General features: G+C 35.4%; 1 protein-coding gene across 2 annotated transcripts in view; it reads left to right on the plus strand.

Moving 5' to 3' along the window:
• Positions 1-21690, plus strand: part of HACE1 (HECT domain and ankyrin repeat containing E3 ubiquitin protein ligase 1) — an 89967-nt gene that overhangs the window by 43549 nt on the left and 24728 nt on the right. For both annotated transcript variants that reach the window (XM_031456089.2, XM_031456090.2), the window contains 7 exons: positions 492-642; positions 6442-6776; positions 14365-14433; positions 14683-14770; positions 20739-20850; positions 20946-21043; positions 21226-21313. In XM_031456089.2, coding sequence (XP_031311949.1) covers positions 492-642; positions 6442-6776; positions 14365-14433; positions 14683-14770; positions 20739-20850; positions 20946-21043; positions 21226-21313 — 941 coding nt within the window. The remainder of the gene's footprint in view (positions 1-491; positions 643-6441; positions 6777-14364; positions 14434-14682; positions 14771-20738; positions 20851-20945; positions 21044-21225; positions 21314-21690) is intronic.

Consider the following 21690-nt stretch of genomic DNA (forward strand, 5'->3'; position numbering starts at 1 on the left):
TTTAATGTTAGGTGTTGGCCTAAGATCATAGTCAACATTTCTGCTATTGGTTCTCAGTGAAATGTTCTCAGAATTCTGAAGAATCAATTTAATTTACAAATATACTGTTCTATAGTAGTGATTTTCTTAATATTTTATGTTTTGGCTATATTCTAATTGCTTAAGGATTAACAAATCATATGCAATCCAAATAATGTGTATCTGCTAACTGCCTGGTAAACACAACATTCCATCCCATATCATGATAAGAAAGGAATTTTATATGAAAACAAATATACATATGTATATGCATGACTGGGACATTGTGCTGTATGCCAGAAATCGACACATTGTAACTCATGGTACCTCAATTTAAAAAAGAAAAAGAAAAGGATTTTATTTGTTACATTATGAAATAGATGGTAAATGTAATAAAAATGTTTCAATAAATATTTTAAGATGTAATTTGTTTCATTGAATCTAATCTTTCATATTTTAATTTTTATTTTCAGCATATCTAGTAATTACGATGCTCAAATGAAGAGCCTTCTAAGGATTGTGAGGATATTTTGTCATGTCTTTCGAATTGGTCCGTCTTCTCCTAGTAATGGAATTGATATGGGCTACAATGGGAATAAAACTCCAAGAAGCCAGGTGTTCAAGGTCAGAAAAGTATATGCTGTTGTTAGGAAGATAGATGTAAAAGATGAACTTGACAAAAAGCACACATTCGTTAATCAGAAACCTCATAAACAGGGTGTGAGTTTGGTTTATACCTGTGTCACTTTTTAAACTTAGACACACCTTTCTCCTTTCATCTCTGTCTAATCAACAGCAAGTCTCAAAATTAATGAGCTTTCTATATTTTTCTTACAAGTTAAATTTTAATTTCATTAGTGTTTTATTCTATGAGTGAAGATATTTAATGTTTAAATCTAATTAAATTTGCTTTTTTATTGGATTATAGGTCTTTAATTTGGCAGTATGCTGCTATCACACTTTAAAAAATACTTTTTTCAGAAAGAAAGAAAATATCCAGTTTTTATTTTTGGTTTTGTTAATCGTGTGTGTTCTGTGTGTATCTGTGTGTCTTTTTAAAGTAAGTTTACTTTCATTTACTGAGTTTACTAACAATTCCTGGGATAACTTCAAGGAAGAATCATTGAGGTATTTTCTTAGTATATTTTGTATTGCTTCAGCTGCTGCTGCTTTGCACATTTATGAATGGAATCCTTCCCAGTGGAATTCCCAAGGCAGTGTAACCATGTCAAATTATAATTTTGTGAAGTAAACATAATGAACATGGCTATAATTGCTATTGTTAATGCTTTTTTTGTGGCATTATATTTTTAAATCACTCAGATTTTGGACAAATGTATAATTTAATAACTGTTTTCACTTTTTTTTTTTAAGGTAATTTATCTGGAGAGCTTTTCACAGTATGCAGTTAGCTTTAGAGTTCATGAAAAATTACATTTCTTTAAACAGCCTTTTGGGTGTAAATATAAGTTGTCTTATCAGAAAGATGATATAAGTGTTTTTATGTGCCACTTCCTCAAAATCTACTTATAATTGACAGCTTTACTATCTATAAAATTTGAAATTAAATGAAGTTAAATTAATGGTGTATGCTAAGTGATTCTTTTCCTACACGGCAAATTTTTGACAGACACTTATAAATAAATGGTTTGCAAGCATTTTGACGCTAGTCGAGTCTCCAATACCTAGAAGAGGAATGATATAGCCTTTTAGGATAGATATATGTAAGTTTCTGTGCATCTGTTTGTTGGCTTCACTCTCTTTTAAAAAAAAATTGAAGTATGAAAGAATGTTCAGCCACACATGCGCATGCTGCTCTCCTTGTTTTCTTTTGTGTGTGCCATTCTTTTTCTTTCTTCTTTTTTTCCCCCCTATTGTGCCATCTCCTGGAAGAAGGAAGTTATGCATCTTCTTGTAATTCAGATTTAGCTTTTTAACATAGGACTTCCTTTAATACTAGTTAGAAGTAATAACTTACTGTTTCTGTGAAAATCTGAATCTTCATTATCGATCTTCTGTTTTGTTAGTGCTGTTTTAAGTGGGTTTTACTGTTTAAGCATTCACATTCCAGGAAGTTGTTATTAATGTGTTCTGGTATGGCTCATGCTGTTAGTTACTGAATCTACCCCTGATTGATTTTGTCCTCATCCTTCTACTCATGTATAATGATGAACAGAAAATCAAACCAAGTATAGATGTAGTCACTATTATACAAGTTGGGTATAGATTATATTCATTATTACCTTTTTTTGTTTTGTTAAAATTTCGATATGCCACCTATTGCTAATGATAGCAGAAAACATGTGCTAAGTAGCCTCTCTAGTCATTTAGTGCTTGATCTAAATGTTGTTTGCTGCCTAGCCAGTTAGCACAGATACAATAGAGTAGAAAGGTGTATCATTGTTTTTCTTTTAGCTTTTCTTCTATGGAATCCAGACTTCATGTTTTGATTGTTATATATCAGTGATATATATAACATATAAAGTTCTTTCCTTCTATTTTATTTCATTTGTAAGTATCTTTATTTCTTTTTTTAAGGTTGTTTTTTTTTTGTTCTGTATCATTGACAACTGCTTTTGTCTGTGACCACTTATTTTCTCTTAAATTTTGACCTTTCACTTTGGTAAAACAGTGTTATATAACTCAGCCAATTTTTAAAAACATTAACAAGTGTTACTTTTGAAGGATTGATTAATCTCTTTCCATCTAATTTTATTAATTAAATGTAGACTCTTTAAAGGATGGCAAAAAGATTTGGCATCCCACTTACAAGGATAAAAATACAAACTACATTCTCATCTATGTATATAAGGTCTTCTGTTCATTGTAGGGTGACTGAAGTTGTAAAAATGTGAGCCGTTTGTTGAGTTCCTGCATTGTTAGATTGGAAATACCATTTTTAATTTTTACCACATTTAGTCTAAGGGAGCAATTGATCCCTACTTTCCATTTCATTAACTAGGTTCTCTAACTTGTCACTTTATTGTTAGAATTAGCTAATGGGTTTTCCATTAAGAATGAGTGGGTTTATAGGCCATGTGTTTTTAGTAGGTGAAATTGTTTAACATCCTGTTACTAGCTTTCTGATTTATCTTAGAAGTCCTTTAAGTTAATCTTAACACTTAGCCATTTTTTCAGTGTTAACAGATTTTTATCTAGAGCCTTTGCAGCATCTGAAGGAGAAGGTAGTTTTGGTTATTGAAGCAGGGTGACCATAGGGAGGACAGTTTAGGCTTCCTGAATCTTGATATGCACTTTCCTTGTGAGTAGTAAGCTAGGACTATTAACTGTTTCATAGAATTGTAACTGGGAGTATTTGGAAGCCAAGAAAAATTGAGAAACTTAAGATCTTATCTTTTGGATTATGGCATTTGACATTATCAAGTTGAGAATAGTCAGATTAACAGAGAATTTTAAGATACTGTTAATGAGTTTAAGTTAGTAATGCTTTTCCTGTCAAATTTGTATCTCACTTTGGCACATGGATCTTGAAATTTTTTAAATTGTCCAACAAATTTGGGATTATATATTATAGTTTTAAATTGTTAACTTGAAATGTTTTGACACTCTTATATGATTGTCATATCATTGTTCTTATAGGTAGAATATAATTCTTTGGTGAAGATCACTCAGTAATATAAAATGAAGTGATGTGTTTTCATAGTGCCAAGAAGCCCTGATTCATTTTCCTGTAACAATTGATATGTACAGTGCTTTGTGTCTGATATTTTTTGTTATTATTTATGAATATAGAATGCATCACAGCTATTGTTTGCAACTGTTTATTTTTAATTTAAAAAATTAATTTTAACCCTTCTTATCTGTGGCTGCTACCACAGTTAGAAATTAAAGTTATTTTCACAGTATTTTTTTTTGTTACTGAGGAGTGAATTTTCTGAACAAGTCTTCAAAGGGATGACTCTCTAGGTAAAAATACTTTAAGGTTGGGATTTAGTTTTAGTGCATGTGTGAAAGAAGGAAACAGTGGGAAAAAGAAAAGTAAAGAAAGAGCTAAGATGCTGTACTACTCTTCTTTTTTTCCCCTCATTTTCTTTTAATTCTTAGCTGTGTTCCTTTCTAGCTTTTCTCAGTATCTTTATTGTCACTATCACTTTACACATATCTGGCTTTTGGGGGGGATGCTATTTCTGGGTTATTCAGAATTCGTCTTGAATTTTGCAGGTTGTCAGTATTTGAGAATAGTATGGCTCTAGTTCAGGCTCAGTGCCCTTGTCCACATGAGCAGCAGGCATGACTTCCTGCCTTAGGCTTCGCCTTCATCTGGTGTGCTGGTTTCCTGGGTTTTAGCCCTTCTCATTTAGAGGCCAATTATTCCTTTTTCCTTTTGTCTCAAGCAGTTTTACATTACCACCTGTTCCTTCTTTTTTGGAAGTTCATTTTCTGATGTTTACATGAATAGTTTTGCCGACGTAAGTTCTTTTTCATCTTTTATAGCAGGTTTCATGTTTTTCTCATGAACAGACACTATAGACCCAAACTTGAATCATGATTAAAATTAGGATGTTTTCAGTGAAGGTAGCATGTCAGTGTTGATGGCAGCTGGCGCTTCTTGCCCTTCTTTTCAGCAGCTCAGGGACGGGTTAAGCAGTTAGGCACCCAGCTTCTGTGTCTGACCATGAAAAAACCTACTTTGTGGGAGAACCTCAGAAAGGATTTCTCAGAAATTTGTTCCTTACTTTGCTTACCTGTTCATCTACAATGTGCTAACTAAATATTTGTTGAATGAGTGAAGTAACTTTTTGTTGATGGTGGTAAGTCTCCTCTGCCCCCCTATTTTTTGGTTTCATATTTAAGAGTTAGGGGTGATTTAATTCTTTGCAAAGCCAATAATTAGAATATTGTCAAAAAATAATGTTCTGGAAATCTTAAGAAAGGCTAAAGATAATAACAGGGGGATTTATTAGATAATAATTGCAAAGAATTTCTTGCAATGTTCTAAACATTTTCTAAAGTTGCAAATATGATTGTATTATCTCTTTACATAGTGGTTTTTAAAAGTAAGATGATTTCTTTTAGTTGAATATTTAAAAGTGGGTCTTTCAGAAGCACATGGTCTAGTTTATAGTGTTCTGTGATCATGTAAGAATCAAAAAGTAAGATTACCTTTTATATTCATTTGTAGGAAGATAGTTTATCATTCTCAAAAGGAATATTTAAAAGTGTTGGAATGGGAAGACCATGTAACCACTCCTCCCTCTGATCCCCCATGTGCTTTCACTATTAATCTTTATTTACAATTAAAAATGTTCTAAAAGGCCTTTTATCCCCCGTAGCTTTGAGATATAATTATTATATAAGGTTGCATAACTTTAAGGTGTACAGTGTGATTTGATACGGTATAAATTACAAAATATTTACCACAATCAGGTTAGTTAACACATCCTTCATGTCACATAATTACCACTTTGCCATTGTTGTTACAGTGGGAGCATTACAGCTCTACTCTCATGGCAGCTTTCAAGTGTACAATGCAGTTTGACGACCAAGTCACGTGCTGCACGTTAGATCCCCAGTAGCATGTCTTTTACTAGTAGTTGGGCATTTGTATGTCTGCCTGTGTTAAAAAAAAATACATGAATTACTAGAAATGATGTATATATTTGATCTCTCTAGTACTTAGTCCTGTTGTAGCATCTGTGATCACATAATATTTTAAAAATAAAATTCATTTGCTGTTAATTTGCAAAAGACATTTCATTATTCTCAAAAGAATATTTTAAATAGTGTAGAAATTAGAAACTACTCCAATCTTTTCCTTTTTTTATTAAGCTGTTAATCTTTTTACTCTGAATTATGAATTTGTTAGATAGTTCATAGGTATTAGAGATGGAGTATGTGTTTGTGTGTGAGTATGCCTTTGTATGTGTATGTGTGTGTATATATAAATATGTCATATTTTTAAATTTCTTGTCATAAATTTTCAGGAATTACATGTAAAGAAAAGAGTGTAGTAAACTAAGTTCTTTTTAAGCTCTTTAGGAATTCTCATTTTTTTTAATTGAAAAAAGACGTACAATTAAAAATGTTTGACACATTAATACAGTAAAGGTTAGGGGGATTGTACTAATAAAAGTAATGTACGGTTTTAAAACTATTCTAAATATTTGAAAATTTTTAAAAGAAGAACGATAGCTTATAATTTTTTGTTGGAGTTTGGTTTTCCCTTTTTTATTCCAAGGAATAAATAAATGCAAATTAAATTTTTCTAAAAGTGAGGAGATTATCATTTATATGACGTTCGTATATTTTTGTTATTTACCTTTACGCATTACTGTCACATTAACTTGGGAGAGTAGAAGAATCTAGAATAAATATTCCCTTTTATAATTCTTGTTTTGGCTGTGTGGATTTTTTATCCTGTAGTTTAAGAATATTTTAAAAACACTTTTCTTTTTCTCTTAGCCTCTCGAATTGCTTTGGCATTCATTAGATGAATGGCTAGTTTTAATAGCTACAGAACTGATGAAAAACAAAAAGGACTCAACGGACATCACTTCTATTTTATTGAAACAAAAAGGCCAAGATCAAGATGGTACTTCCATTCCTCCATTTGAACCTCCAGGACCTGGGAGCTATGAAAATCTATCCACTGGCACAGGGGAATCTAAACCAGATGCTCTTGGAGGGAAACAGGAAGCCAGTGCAGACTGTCAGGATGTTATTTCTATGACAGCTAACCGGCTAAGTGCTGTCATTCAAGCTTTTTACATGTGCTGTTCTTGTCAGATGCCTCCAGGGTAAGAAGGTTTCTGCTTGTTTCGTGTGCTGGTTTCTGCCTGTCAATAACCAATGTTGTGGCTGGAGCAGCCCTTGTGGTTCTTATTATGATTGCAAGACACCCTACAGCAATAACCATCAGGAAACTTTGAAAAAAAAAAGGTTTATTACTTACAGGACCTGGAAATTACATGGCACACCTGGGGCCACACGGCAAGGTCGCCGGTAGAAAGAGAGCTCATGGGCCTGGGGTTCTGCTTTTATTGGGGTTGAGGCCTAAGACTTCGAAAGCTCACTCTTTATTGGTGAATTTAAAACACGAGAGCAGGAATAAAGCCAGGGAAGAGAAAACACCAGTGACCCAAATGGTCAGTTATTAAAACCACCTAAGATCTCTAACACAAAGGAGCTTAGAGATTCTGGGACTGGCTCTTTTTTTAGTTGTGGGGCTGGCATTGTTTTTATTCAAGATAGCCATCTTTGAAGTGGATGCCTCTATATTCATAGCTTAAGGCAGGCACTCACATTACAAAAAAAAAGAAAACCGAACTGTCTGGGCTTGCAGTGCAATCCATCATGTGATGCTGAAGCCTCCAAGTTAGTGGTGAGGATGTTAACTGCATAGGTGGCTGATATGCTAGAAGTCAGGGGTAGGGCACATTGTAACCCAAAAGGTACACATGTAAATAGGAATATAGTAGCAAATCCTATACGAATTAAATAGGCAATAGTCTGAAGTTCAGTCCATACCCATTGTCCCAAACTTGAAGGGTCTTGTAGTGAAGCTAAGTCAGTGATCTGGGGGCCCTAGGAATCTTCTAAGATTTTGGTAATAATGTGAAATGTTTTAACATGTTGGGCCATCTGCTGTAAGGTTTGAACTTGTTCTGAGTTAGTAGATAGCTTCATATCTCATCGAACCTGTCTCAGTTCTGAGAATAGGTCCGTTGAGTTAAAGGATTGTGTCATTTCAGGAGATGGATTCCCCAAGTTAGGCCTGTGTGGTACATGTATTTGCATCAGATTATTTTATAAAAGGCATTTCTATAGAACCAAAAGAAAAAACAAACATTAATGATTGATGAAAATTATGATCCTGGTCTCTGAGTTCTGAAGGCAGTAGTCAAGATTTCTAGATACTGGGTAGGCATGGCAATCCGATATATTTTCCTGGTTTGCAGTTTGAATGTATCTCATAATTTTTCTGAGTGGTCCATATAGCAACAGGCCATATATGAGCTGCTGTGGTTATTTCTCTGAAACTTGCATCAAATATTCCCACTTTATCTTGTATGAATTTGGAAAAGGGACAGTTTTAGGTCTCAGCGATTCCGAGTCAGAGAGGTAGGAGAAAAATTGGAAGCATTATATTGGAGAAATGAGAAGAATTCAGTATCCAGTCCAGTTTGCAGGTAGAAAACAAAATCTCAAAGACAATTAATTAACAGTACTGGAATCTGTTAGCTACAGGGGTACACTATGGTTTTCCATTGAAATAATTTTTGTCTCTACCATTGCCTCCGTTTCTATCAGAGATAATCACAGTAAGACTAATTTGTATGCAGTATACATCTAGACTTGTTAATCTTGACCTGGTTATTTACATAAGCAGAGCAAGAATAGTGATTGACCATATAGTCTCTTTTAAGTCTGTGTTACTGGAACTTTTCATAGGGAATCTCATATTGAAAGTTTTAAAACCTATTAGAGGCCAAGAAGTGAAGCCAGGGACTTGCCATCACACTTTGCCTGCAATACCAACAGATTTGGGTGAGTTCCTCTCCAAAATATTCTGAAGTTTTTGGGCCTGCCAGGAAGTGACCTTCTTTACTCACCTAGTAAATCTGCTGGGAACCCTGTAAGCAGGGTGTCGGGTCGCTTTTTCCAAGTGCTTTTAATGACTCCATAAAATTAATACCCTTAATTCCTTTAAGTTGTGTGGTCATATCTGAGTCTATGCATTTCTCTCTCGAATATGACATTCTAGTCAAAGCCTTAGTAATATAACCAGTGTTTTCAATTGTGTCCTATTACAAGGAGAATGGATTCTTGCTGAATTTAATGCAAGTCATTATAATTGCCATGTAAGTAAGAATACTCACTGAGAGTTTCCAAATTCTGGAGGGATCAGGTAGGGAGAAAAAGTAATTGTTTCATCTTTATTCACAAAGGTGTACTTTATCAAATTGGAGTGTCATAGCTGGCTTAAAAGAAAGGTTCCTTAAACTTGGAAAACGAAAGATTAAAGAACCAGCAATATGTCAAACAAAAATTCATACAAAATTATAATCACCCTCACCAGTTCATTTAGTCCTATGTAATTAATATTTGATCTTGAGCTTCTGTTAGCAGTTTTATGAATTCAGTTATCCTTTAGAGTTTTGTAAATGCTTACCCAGTTCAGTGGTATGATCTGAAAGTGATCAGAAACCTATTTTATCACAGTCCTTTCCATGAATCTCCTTGAAGATGAAGCGCTTTTGCAAAAGCATCTGAGTAAAACAGTAACTGTCTATAATGGAAAAAGACTTAAAAATGCCCACGGTTAAAGATCTTATGAGAACTCATTATAATTCACTTGACAGGGGAATTTGGCTATTTCTGTGACATACAACATTTTAAGATGATAACCAGAATTATGGCTGATAATATTATATATCAAGTTTTTAGGAATTTCATTTTATTTCTGGCACACATAATAATATATATCCATACAAGGATATCTGTAAAGAAGGTTTAACATTATTTCTTATTTGTCATGTAATTTAATGTATCAAATAAGCCTAATTAGTTTAATGTCTCTCTTTTTATAAGGAGAGGTAACATATATTTGAGATGTTCCAGAGGCCATTTGAAAAAACCCCAAGGTTCTTTTAGGTCAAAAAGACTTATTTAGAGTTTGATTTTGAGAAGTTCGTCAAAAAATATCAAAAGTTTTTTGACACTTGATTAAATAGGATCACAGATCATTATGAAACAGTACTTAATTATCTGCTTAACCGAAGTAACAGATGATTTTAAAGGCAAATGCAGACTCTTACATTGTTGTGAGCAAATCTTAACTCTTTGTGTTAAGATTTTTCTTAAGTAATCAAAGACCTGATTTTAGACAACCGACACACAGGAAATTATTTTGATAAAACACAAAATCTTTGCTTTTTTCTAGCCAGATTACTTAAATGGTTAAGAAAAACCTTTCATGGTCTCTCATCAGGAGCAGACCAATACTGCAGGAAAACTCCTTTTAGCAGATGAAAGAAAATTACCTAACCATACCACTGATACTAAAACTTATTAAACAGAAACCCTTATGGTAACAATTGGATTTTGACCACCTTCACTACATAAAGTAAAATCCTCTCATTCTGTATCTTTCAAACTTTATACACAATTTTGTCCTTTATTTTCCTCTTTCCTATTCTGAAATAACCAACTTTACTTCGGGACAAAATTACTTTCATTTCCCTTAACAAAAATGCATGTCTGTACCTCATACCTTTCTTACCCCAGAACATATTCTGCTTTCCTTGTTGCATACAGAGACATTTCCTCTATCATATCCAGTTGTCTCACTTACAGATATTAATTAGAAGTATTAACCCTTAGGAACTTAAATTTTTTGTGAAAACTGAGAAGCAATTGTAAACTGCCTACTACATCAGCATTCTTTATATTGGCAAATCTGTGAATACACTTCATAATTTTTAGAAGCATATGCTTCCTTACAGTATAATTTTTCAGTGTGGTACAAGACATGTTTACCAGTAGAAGCAAATTTATCTTTAGTTCCTCTATAATAGGAAGCCAAAATGTAAATAAACCTTTGCTCAGTGATTAATGTTTCAATATTTTACCTTACTTGGAAATGATCTAGATATTCAATAAATTTTCTGTCATTTAATTTAACTTCACAAAACTCTAAAGTTTCAAGTTACCAAAGATATCTGGGCAACTTTTTAAGTAGACATACCATAATACTTAACTATCACTGAAAAGTTCACCTAAACTCTTATTCTGCTTCCTCTATTTAAATCACTTGTACTTAATTGTTATGTTTAGGTTACTCACAAAAGTCTTATGAGGCATTAGACAAAGTCAGCTGTCTTCCCAAGCTGCTGACAGATTTTGTAACCTAGATAATGAACTTAATTGAATAGTAAAGCCAAGTAGAATAAAAGGTAGAATGTCTGCATTATATCTAATGTTGATAACTCTGAGACATACTTACTTTAATTAAACCAGTAAACTTAAATTAGCTTTTATTTACAGAAGATTGTCTCAGATCACATGAACCTGAAAAACATTTGGATTAATTTCTATATTACTGAGCTTTAGGAATACTTAATTTATAGTACTTATTTTTTAAGCCTAAATTAAATAACAGCTCTTTTACAAATTAATTTTGGCAACATCATCCAGAGGTAGAGGGCAAAAAGTCACTTATAATATACATCCAACAATGTACATAAATGTGCAGACAGACACAGAGACCCTGTAGCTTCCATTCCAAAATTTTAGCTGTGAATCAGGTACAACAATGTACAACTTACTGGCTTATGAATCATGTTTGAATCCAAATTGTGTCTGGCAGACAGACCAAGTTAAGGTTACCTGCTTCGGTGGCTAAAGCTTTTTACTAATACTTGTGGAGAAGACTTTCAAGATTTGTATTTGTCCTTGACAAGTAATCTTAAGGAGACTGTGGACTAGATTTTGGGCATGAGTGCTTTTATAACAGTTTGTATTTCAAAATGCTTTTTCACTCCTCCCCTCCTTTTTTTCCCCTTCTGTCTCAGGTGATTGTGGGCAGAGTTTTAGTTACCTCCTGGGATATTTATATTTCAAAGACATGGTAAAACTTAAATCTTACAGGATAGAGAAAGAATGTAGGTTTTCTACTAGGATTTTTAGTGCCTTTTGGATGGTCTTGGCATTCCCAATAAAATGTAGTAGGGCCACACTGTAATTAGGGGGAGTGTCCTGTGAAAATAATTGTCTGGACTCAGGGTCAAATGGGGCTACTCCAGGGTTGGAAATGAAGGGGTCTGTTGAGTTACTGTGGTCATGGAAATGATAACCCCCTTGGACCATGTTAATTTTATGCAGCAGCAGAGGGGTCCCATCTGAATGTTTTCCATTAACAGTGAGCCTTAGTAGTGATCATTGTGATGGAAGGTCAGCATGGTGACATTAAATATCCAGGCAAGGAGAGGAGGGGTGTTAGTGTGAATATTGGGGGTCTGGGGGGCCTTTGCCTTCTCGTATCCATTTTTTCTTCAACCAGAGTCTACCATAACCCTGTCAACTTTTGCCTTGGCGACAGGGATGCCATGTGAGGCATGTTTCTTAGTTCTGCCCCGTTCAGGGGAAAGCGAGAAGGGGCTCAGGATCTGTGGTCTCTGGAGGAAACAAGCCTGTGGCCCAAATGGATCGTTAAGAAGGTTATGGATTTTAGAGTCTTCAGAGATACCAACCAGTTGATGCATTTTGACTGTCGTAATAATTTAGAGCTTGTTACAAACAAGAAAACCTGCAGTAGTCAGCTCCTTCCTCTTCTTCCTGTGCATAAAATATTTAGGAAAGGGGTGAATATCAGTTAAGGAATAGTTTTGATCTCAGTTTCTACTTGTTTTTTTCTGTTACCTTCATCTTATGTGTTGTTACTGGAAATTTTTGAATGATGTCACTGTGAGCTGCTTTGTAGATAGCTGCTTTCCTTTCCAGGCTGTCCCAAGAAAGCACTCCAGGATTGAGGTCCGTCTCTACTAGCATCCTATCCACAGGTTCTTTGGTAAAAGCCCTCAGGCTTCTGGAATGTAATACCGGTGTCTTGGCGTGTTAGTATGCGTAGCACTGAATAACGCCCAAGAAATGACCGTGGGGTTGTGGATTTATTAAGGAGCTGATATACTGCCTCAGGGTTTGTAGGAGGTATTGGCACCAGAGGTTTAGAACATTTACATTTGTCCATTCATCTTTTAGCAGCGTTACACCTGGGGTTGGACCTGCAGTATCCCATTGGGTTAGGGGACAGAGAATGACAGAGTGAGTGAAGTGGTGACACAGAGACCATAGGGCTCTGTTGTATTTCCCTCTCATGGTGCCAGTGGTTTCCACTGCAGAGCTGTTCCACTCTTCTGGGTTAGGACACATAGTCTAGGCACTACCTGCCGACTCTGTGGTTGCAAGTGGAGGTCTCTTCTCTTCACCTGTGGAATCTTTTCCTTGTGCCTTTAACCCAGAGACTCACTTTGGGTGCTGGTAATATCCTTGCTATCCAATTCACCCGCCTTAGCTCTCCTTGGCCTTGAGGCCTGGAGGACCCTCACACATGTTAATAATCAATTAAGGCCTTTATAATTGGTAGTCTCACCATCTCATTAGACAGTGTGGCCTTGATCACACTGCTGTGGGAGGTTGTTGGATTATAATGGCAGCCATAACCTTTAGGGTTGGATGCCTAGACAACGCATGACAGAGGCAATACACAAAAGAACATTGCAGCAAGACAGACCCCCAGCAAGTGGTGCTACTTCCTCGGATGGTGTTACCCTCCTGAGTCAGGTGGTAGTAAGCAAGTTGCAGCTAAAGGGCATTCCTCTTGGTTCACTGCAAGGGCAGTCGTGCAGTCCTGCCACCTATGCCAATTGTTTTGTGTGCTTGTCTCCGCCTATCAGTAACCAGTGGTGTGGCTGGACCAGCCCTTGTGATTCTTAAGATTGCGGGATGTCCTTCAGCAATAACCATTGGGAAACTTTGGGGAAAATAAGTATTTATTACTTAGATGATCTGGAAATTACAGGGCACACCTGGGCCACACAGCGAGGATATCATGGAGAGGGAGAGGAGAGTGTGTGAGTGCAAAGGCACAAGCCCTGGGGTCGAATGGAGGGACCAGGGTTTCAAGGGTTCACTTTTTATTGGTGAGTTTAAAACATAAGAGTGGGAATTTAAAGCTTAGAAAAAGGAAAAAATAAGTGGCCCAAATAGTCAGTTATCAGAATCAACCAAGATCTCTAAAATAAAGGTGCCTGAGTGGTGGGGTAGCCTGGCTCTTCACCTAGTTGTGGGGCTGGCATTGTGTTTATTTGAGACAGCCATCTTTGAAGTGGATGCCTCTACATTCAAAGCTTCAGCCAGGCACTTGCATTGGAAAGTGAAGAGAAAACCCAGTTATCAGGGTTTATACTACATGCTTATTATTTCCTTCTCTGATAGAAGAAGAAAAGCTATGATTTCTTGTCATTTCAGAAATAACAGAAAATACGTTATTATTTTTGCTTCTGTTCTGATCTTTAGGATACTCACTGAAGTAATCTGGAATTAGTACAAAATATTTGAGTTTGAAGCATATATATTATTTGTAGAATGGTGAATGTCACCTTCTATAGGCTCAGTTATGTATTGGAAATATATAGAGTTGCTTATATGTATGTATATATGTGTATATATATTTCACTTATAAATTGATGAGGCATCCCTCAGATTCCATAAAGACAATCCAACTTCCCCCCCTTTTTTTTTCAATTTAGAAGCCAGTCCAATGCGAAGTTAACAAATTTGCTATTTTTTTTGTGTATGTGTTCTGATTTTTTTTACCTCCCACAGAATGACTTCACCCCGTTTCATTGAATTTGTCTGCAAGCATGATGAAGTTTTAAAATGCTTTGTTAACAGGTAAGGCTTTCTTGGTTTCATGGACTGCTTTTGTAGCCTTTTCTTTCTTTACTTACAGTTTTTATCTCAACAGAAAAAGTGTTACTTCTGTTACTATTCAAAAATGCTCAGTGATAAGTAAAAGTCTAGTAGGTGTGGATTAATATGCATTTTTAAATTCTGTTTCAGTATCAGTGTATCCGAATGTGCATGTCCCTCAATGCTACTCAACCTTCCTGTCCCTGTCGACAAAATACGTTTTTCTTTTAGGAATCCCAAGATTATATTTGACCACTTTCACTTCCTCCTTGAATGTCCTGAATTGATGTCAAGATTCATGCATATCATCAAAGCACAGGTAGAAGTTTCTCTTAATCTTGTTTTTAGTCTGTCTAAAGAAAACTGACTTTTTAATTTGAATACTATTCAGTGAAGTGATTGTTATACTTGAAACCACCTGCTGTAAGTAGAGTGACATTACCTTATTCTTTACTGTATGATTACATTAGTATGTGACTTTAGAATGAGGAGTTACTTTAAGAAATGTGTACTGAGTGCCTACTATGTGCAAAGACAGCATATTGCCACGTTTCCTGAAATGGAACACCAGTCCTGTGAGGCTGATGGTTCTTTGGGATTTTATCCCCAAATACATTTGGGAAATATACATATGCTCTGTTGGAGATTTATAAAGCATATCAGCAGCTTGCCAAAGGCTTTGAGAAGCCTTTTGGTAAAAATAGTGATTTAAGTTTGTTAATCCTCCAAACTTGTTTAACCTGAGAACTTTCCCCCACAAGGGTTGATTCCATATATCTCATGTTTCATGAAACGTGCTGGGAAGAGGCTTGTTTTGCTACTTACCAGCCATGTGACTTTGAGCATGTTTCTAACATCCTTGAGCCTTGGGTTCTTCATCTGTAAAATAGAGATAATGACACTAACATCATAAAACCTCTATTGTGAGGAATAAGTTTTAAATAGTGACTGGTATATATGTTCAATAATGGTAGTTGTTTTGAAGATAAGAAGCCTATGTTCATTCCTTCTCCAAGAGGACCTTAATTCAGTCTAGCAGGGGAGATAATAATGTACCTGTAAAATAGTAATTGCAGTATTAACCTGGTTCTTCAGGAGTTTAAGGGAGGACGAGTTTGCTTTTGGCTGCTGTAGTCAAGGGAGATTTCATAGAGGAGGTGGATTTTTTTTCTGGACCTTGAAAAACATGCAAAATTTTTATGGGAGTAAATGGGGAAGATGACCATTCTAGCCAAGATACAGGTTAGGGCATAGAAATGGAAAAGTGAAAAAATTAAGTTGGTTGTAGGTGAGGAATGAGATATAATTCTGGAAAGGTAGATTGGGGTAATAGTGTCTTGAGCCTTGATTGCCAGACTGAAGAATCTTCTTTGTTTGCTAGGCTGTCAGGAGCCACTGATAGCTTTACTTTAGGAGAATGACATCATCCTGGCAAAATTTTAGGAAATAATTGTCCAAAATGTAGGATAGACTGGAGGCAGTGGTTTGATTAGTAGTCATAAGATAAATGGTATAGGTGTTTTAAAATGTCTTTAGGGACACTGTCCTTTTCAGAAATTAAAGAAGGCTAAGCACTAATCCTTATAAAATTATACACATGTATATAGGTCTCCTTTGACATCTGTTTAATGATGATACTGTAAAAGAGAAGGTAGGAATAATAATATATTTATTGAATGTTAACTTGAAGTCAGTTTCCTTCCATGCATTTACTTTACATAGATTATTTTATTTTCATAACAGTCGTATGAGATAGGGACTCTTTTATTGATGCTGCAGAGATTAAGTAACTTGTTTAAGTCATTTAGTTACTAAGTAGGAGATCCAGAATTTAAAAGTCTGTCTGGTTCTTAAGTTCACTTGCTTAACCTACACTAGGTGACTGCATTCTAGGGTAAATGAGATTATAGTTGAAAGAAACTTACAGTTTCTGAAAGAGGTAGTTTGCTATATTCAATATTGTCTCTGCTTTTCACTTCTGGAACCGTTCAGTCAAAAAGCATCTGCAGTAGCCGTCCACCTTTTTGACCCACAGAAGAGGTTTTGTAGCCTGACCAGTGAGACGTGTTGGAGCTTGGGTGTGCTAAGGGGGATATTTGTACAGAACAGGGGCTTAGCATGGAGTATGTGGGTTGCAGCAGTATATGGAGGATGTCCAATGTGGAGGGTGGGGATGGTTGCTGAGAGTAGTTTGACAAAGCTTGAGTGGGGTGTAGGTTATCCATACAGTGAATGGTCCATGTCAGTGACAGAAGATTGGTTATATATGAGATAGGGCAGTTGATTAAGTGCGGTAAAGATAATGGGAGCCTACTTTAACTCCTTAGTGAAAGGAGTTAAAAAATGGAGGAACACAATGAACCATGTACTGTTGAGCTGGAATTGGAGATATCAGTGTGAACTTTTAGTTTCCAATGTAGGTAGACAGATACAGCAAACCTGGCACCCACTTCTTTGTCTCTGAGTACCATTCTCAGTGAACTAAGGCTTGTTGGAGAAATGGCTAGTTCAGGGAAAGAACAGGATGAGCCTGGATCATCTTACTGTGCAAGAACATTGTTCAGAGAATGATGGGATTATAGCAGAATAATTCAGAACCAGTTTGGCTGGACTCTACTGGTCAAATCTGGAACAATTTGAACATCAAAATACATAATGATGGCAAAATATTGTAAGTAAAGTCATAAGTCTGTACTGAAAGAATTAATGAATAAATGTAAATTTGGTGAGGGGTGGGATATTTTTATAGTCTCAAAGTATGTCCCCTTAGAATACTCACTGGTTGCAAAGATGAAAAAGGAACTTTATGATGGAGAAGCTCGGCAGTGATCACAGCACACATACCAGTATGCCAGCTGTTAGGACGCACTGGGAATGTGGCATCATTGCTTTGATATTCCTGCCAAAGATGCACACCCTGAATTTAATCCTGAGAAGTCATCAGACAAACTCCGATTGAGAGGCATTTTACAGAATAACTGACCTGCAATCTTTAAAAATACCAAGATCGTGAAATTAAAACACTGAACAAAACTGTACCAGAATGAAAGAGACAGGACAACTAAATGCAATTCATATGTCATTTTTCTGTAAAGGGAATCTGGCAAAACTTGAAATGGGGTCTGAAGATTAGGTATATAGTAATGTACAGTGTTAATTTCTTGATTTTGATGGTTGTGAACTGCTTATGTAGGAGAATTCTCTTGTTCGTGGAAAGTACACATTCAAGTATTTAGGGGTGACTGGATATCATGTGAGCAACTTACTTTCACATTCAGGAAAAAAACACCTTTGCACTGTACTGTACTTAGAAATTTTCTGTACCTTGGAGGCTATTAAAAGAAAAAATAAAAACAAAAACAACTACCTCTGCTAAGGGATTGACTTCTTGTTCTGTTGGTGGTTTTCAGGTGGCCTGGTAGTTAAAGGGAGAGACATTTTGTATTGCTGTACAAATGCTATTAAGAGGAGCCTCTGTAATCAGTCCTGTTTTGTGAATTGTTTTATGGAAATGCAGGTACTCAGAAAGTTTACATACAAAAATGTGCCCTTTGGCTTTGTAGGTATATATATGTGTGTGTGTGGATGCTTTGATCTTATAGATAATTTACTAGCTTTTGAAGGTAGCATTTTGTACCTTTTAATGTTACCTTTGCATTACTTTTAAAAAATCGTCATTTGTTATTTCTTGGCTCACATTTTATAGATAAAGGTTAGAGTTTAATATTTAATATCTAATAATGGCAAGTAAGTTTACTGTCATTTTAAATAACTTATTGCCAATAATTTTAACATTGGGAGTGATGAGAACAATATCATTTAGCATTCTGGGAGATGAGTATTTCACAGATTACTTAACCTCTTGGAGCTACATTTTTCTCTTCTGTGAAATGGGGATAATAAAAGTTACTTTTTCTCATAGTGTGAGGATGTATGTGAAATTACGTGTAAAATGCTAACAACAATACCTGGCTGATAGGTGCTTTAATAAACATTAGCTAATTTATGATTAGAGTTATGACTATTTTGTTCTATGTTTGCATTATTTGATTTAATCTTCAGAATTAACTGTTGGTAGATACTATTTTCCCTGTTTTACAGGTAGGAAAACTAAAGTTCTGAGAGGATTGGTAATTTCCCTAAGATCACAAACCTAGTAGTGACAGAGCCAGGATTTCAAACCATGTTTATCAAACTTCAAAGCCTATATTTAAATACATTGCTTCTATATAAATTTTTTTCTCTCCTCTTTTACCCAAGTTTTAGGAATAATCAATATTAAAATTTCAAGCACTTAACTTTCTAGCCTGTTTACTAAAAATGGAATATTTAACTTATATGCCCAGTAATGAACATAGTAACAGGAGTGTTTTATTCAAAATATTGAAGACTACTAGAAGTACGTAATACATTTAACTTTGGAAAAGGGAATATTTACTCTTCTCTTACTGAAAGAGCAGATATCAAAAGGCAAAAGTTAATCTTACACCAGTTATTTTCATAAAAATATTTTCATTGAGAATTAATATTTAAGTATTTTGAAGCAAAACTAGTATTTAGTTTGGCTCAGATGAAGAAATTTACCGGTGTCCTTAAAAGTTGCCTGAGAGAGAACCTCTTTGTGGTGCTGGGCATTGGTCGGGCTTATCTCTGGGAGCTCTTGGCTTTTGTGGTGTTGCACCACCCTGGCTCACCTTTGACTTTTCTGGCTGTGTGTATCATGTGCTAATAAGCAAACTCTCAGTCCTGACCTGTGCTCATAAACTTCTCTGTTGGTGTTTGTCCCTGTATCTTTAATCTCTTGAATAAGGGACTTTATTTTGTCTCCAATTTCAGCTTTGTTCATGACTGTTTCCAGTGTATCAGCTGCAGCACATTCCAGTATTTATTTCCAAGCTCTTAGTAGTTATATCCCAATTAACTGTAAATTCAAAATATATAAAACATCATTATTTTCCCCAGTGCCTCCTAGGAGTGTGGGAGTAGGTTGTGAGGAGAGGGTCCCCCCGACCCCCCGCCAGCCATTTTATTAAGTTCCGTCCCTAGAGATCTTCCTTACTTTTCTTCTTTATTCAAAGGAGTAATGTCTTTCAGACTTGCTTTATTGTTCTTTCCTAACATGATCAGGACCTTATCACCCAATACCTGTTACTTCAACTGCTGCCTGGATGGTCTCCCTGTATCCTGGTACTACTCTCGTCTTCAGTTCTGCATTTACTATGTTATTCCTCTGATCAAATATCTTTGGTGACCCCTAATTTTTACTTGATTCTTGGGATTTGTAATTATGTCCTTGATTTACTCACACAAATTTATTTCCTTCATCATATGTAGGGTTTTGCCAGTGCATCTTCCAGGGAGAGACAGTTTCTCCTTCTGTGCCTTTTCCTTTGTCTCCCTTGGCCGGGTGTGCTTTCTTTCCCTCCTGCTTGAGCGCGTCCTGCCCACCTTTAAGTCCTGGTTCAAACCAGGACCCCATGAAGCCTCTGTACTCCACTCCATCCATCTGCACAGTCTCTAAATTCTTAGTGCATTATAGTATGTTTAGAACTTGATATTATTTTATATGTGTTGTATTGTCCTAATGCATTGTTCTGCTCTCTTTAACTGTATTAAACAGTCTTTAGCAATGAAGTTTTTACAGCTCTTATGTTAGAATACAGCTTTGCAGTATTGGCACATACTAGGTACTCAGTAATACTTTGTGTTTAATAAAAATTACAAATCACTTGCAGTTTGTGTATCTGGCAAATGAACAAAAGGTAGAAACTTTCTTTACTGTTCACAAGATCTTATTCTTTAGTGTTTAGGGTGGAAGAAGGGAGGGAAAAAGGATAAATTCCTTTCTAGTTACTTGCATATATTCAAAGGATAGAAATTAAAATTAGGTGTAAAGATTAATTTTCATGAAAAATTAAATGGAACATGAAACAATTTTTCTGGATGTGGAAATTCATTCTAACAAGCCTTTTTGGAGTAAAAGAAATTGAGAATATATTCAATTGCGTATGTGATATTAAATTCTTTTAATTTATTAAGTCTTTTCTGTTGAAAATGTAGGGAATTAAAACAATATACTCTCTAGGTAGTCAAAGTATTTCAACTCAAATCTGCCTTTTTGTGAATAATGGTTGAAATGTCAGAACATTATCTAGAACTACTTAAAATAAATAAAGGTCTAAGAATGATTAATGGTAGATAGGGCATTTAGCCTGCTAGTTAAGTAAATCTGATAGCTAGGTGACTGAAGTGCTGCTAACATATTTCACTGTTATTTGTTGTGGTAGCCATTTAAAGATCGCTGTGAATGGTTTTATGAACATTTGCATTCAGGACAGCCAGATTCAGACATGGTGCACAGGCCAGTGAATGAAAACGATATCCTGCTGGTTCACAGAGGTATGTTTAACAAATAAAACAATGTGTGTGTGAGGCATGAAATACTAGTTATTGTAAATTTTAATATGTAAAATTAACCAATGCTACATATTTAGATTCTATTTTTAGGAGTAGCTGTGAAGTTGTGTCAAAAGCAAATTGTGCAAAGCTAAAGCAAGGAATTGCTGTACGGTTCCATGGAGAAGAAGGCATGGTGGGTATAAGAATAAGTGCTGTTAAGATCACTATATATAAAAGATTGAAATGCCTTTGAATGAAGTTTGATGTTCAATTGATAATGGAAGAAATTTAATACAATTTTAATTTTATTATTATTTAGAAAACAAATTTTGCCGTATTTGTGTTGATACTTCATTTTATTTTCTTGAACTCCAGGGGCAAGGTGTTGTGCGTGAGTGGTTTGATATTCTGTCTAATGAGATAGTCAATCCCGATTATGCATTGTTTACCCAATCAGCTGATGGTAAGTTGTTCAGTCTAGATGACTTTCTCTGTGACTTGTCACATTTGCAGACTACTTCATTGTATTTTATCCCTTGATTCCTATAGTAAGTAGCCCTGCGAGCTAGGTGGGGTGTTCTCATTTCATAGGAGAGAAAATTGAAATTCAGAGTTTTTGTCTCTGTTAACAGTTAATGAGTGGTGGGATCATGTGTGGAAGCTGACTGGTCTAGCATTCTTTCCTCTAAACAGTTGGTTCTCACATGCTTGTCTCACGGACTAGTGCTGGCCTCAAGGAGGTTTTTATCAGTTCTTTATAAAATAAAACTTAATTTATTCAATCAAAGGATTGTCCTTTAGTCTACTTTTCTTGAGTTAAAATTTCCTTTTGTAAAGTAG

This window comes from Camelus dromedarius, chromosome 6, assembly GCF_036321535.1.
Source record: "Camelus dromedarius isolate mCamDro1 chromosome 6, mCamDro1.pat, whole genome shotgun sequence".
NCBI classification, from domain to species: Eukaryota; Metazoa; Chordata; class Mammalia; order Artiodactyla; family Camelidae; genus Camelus; species Camelus dromedarius.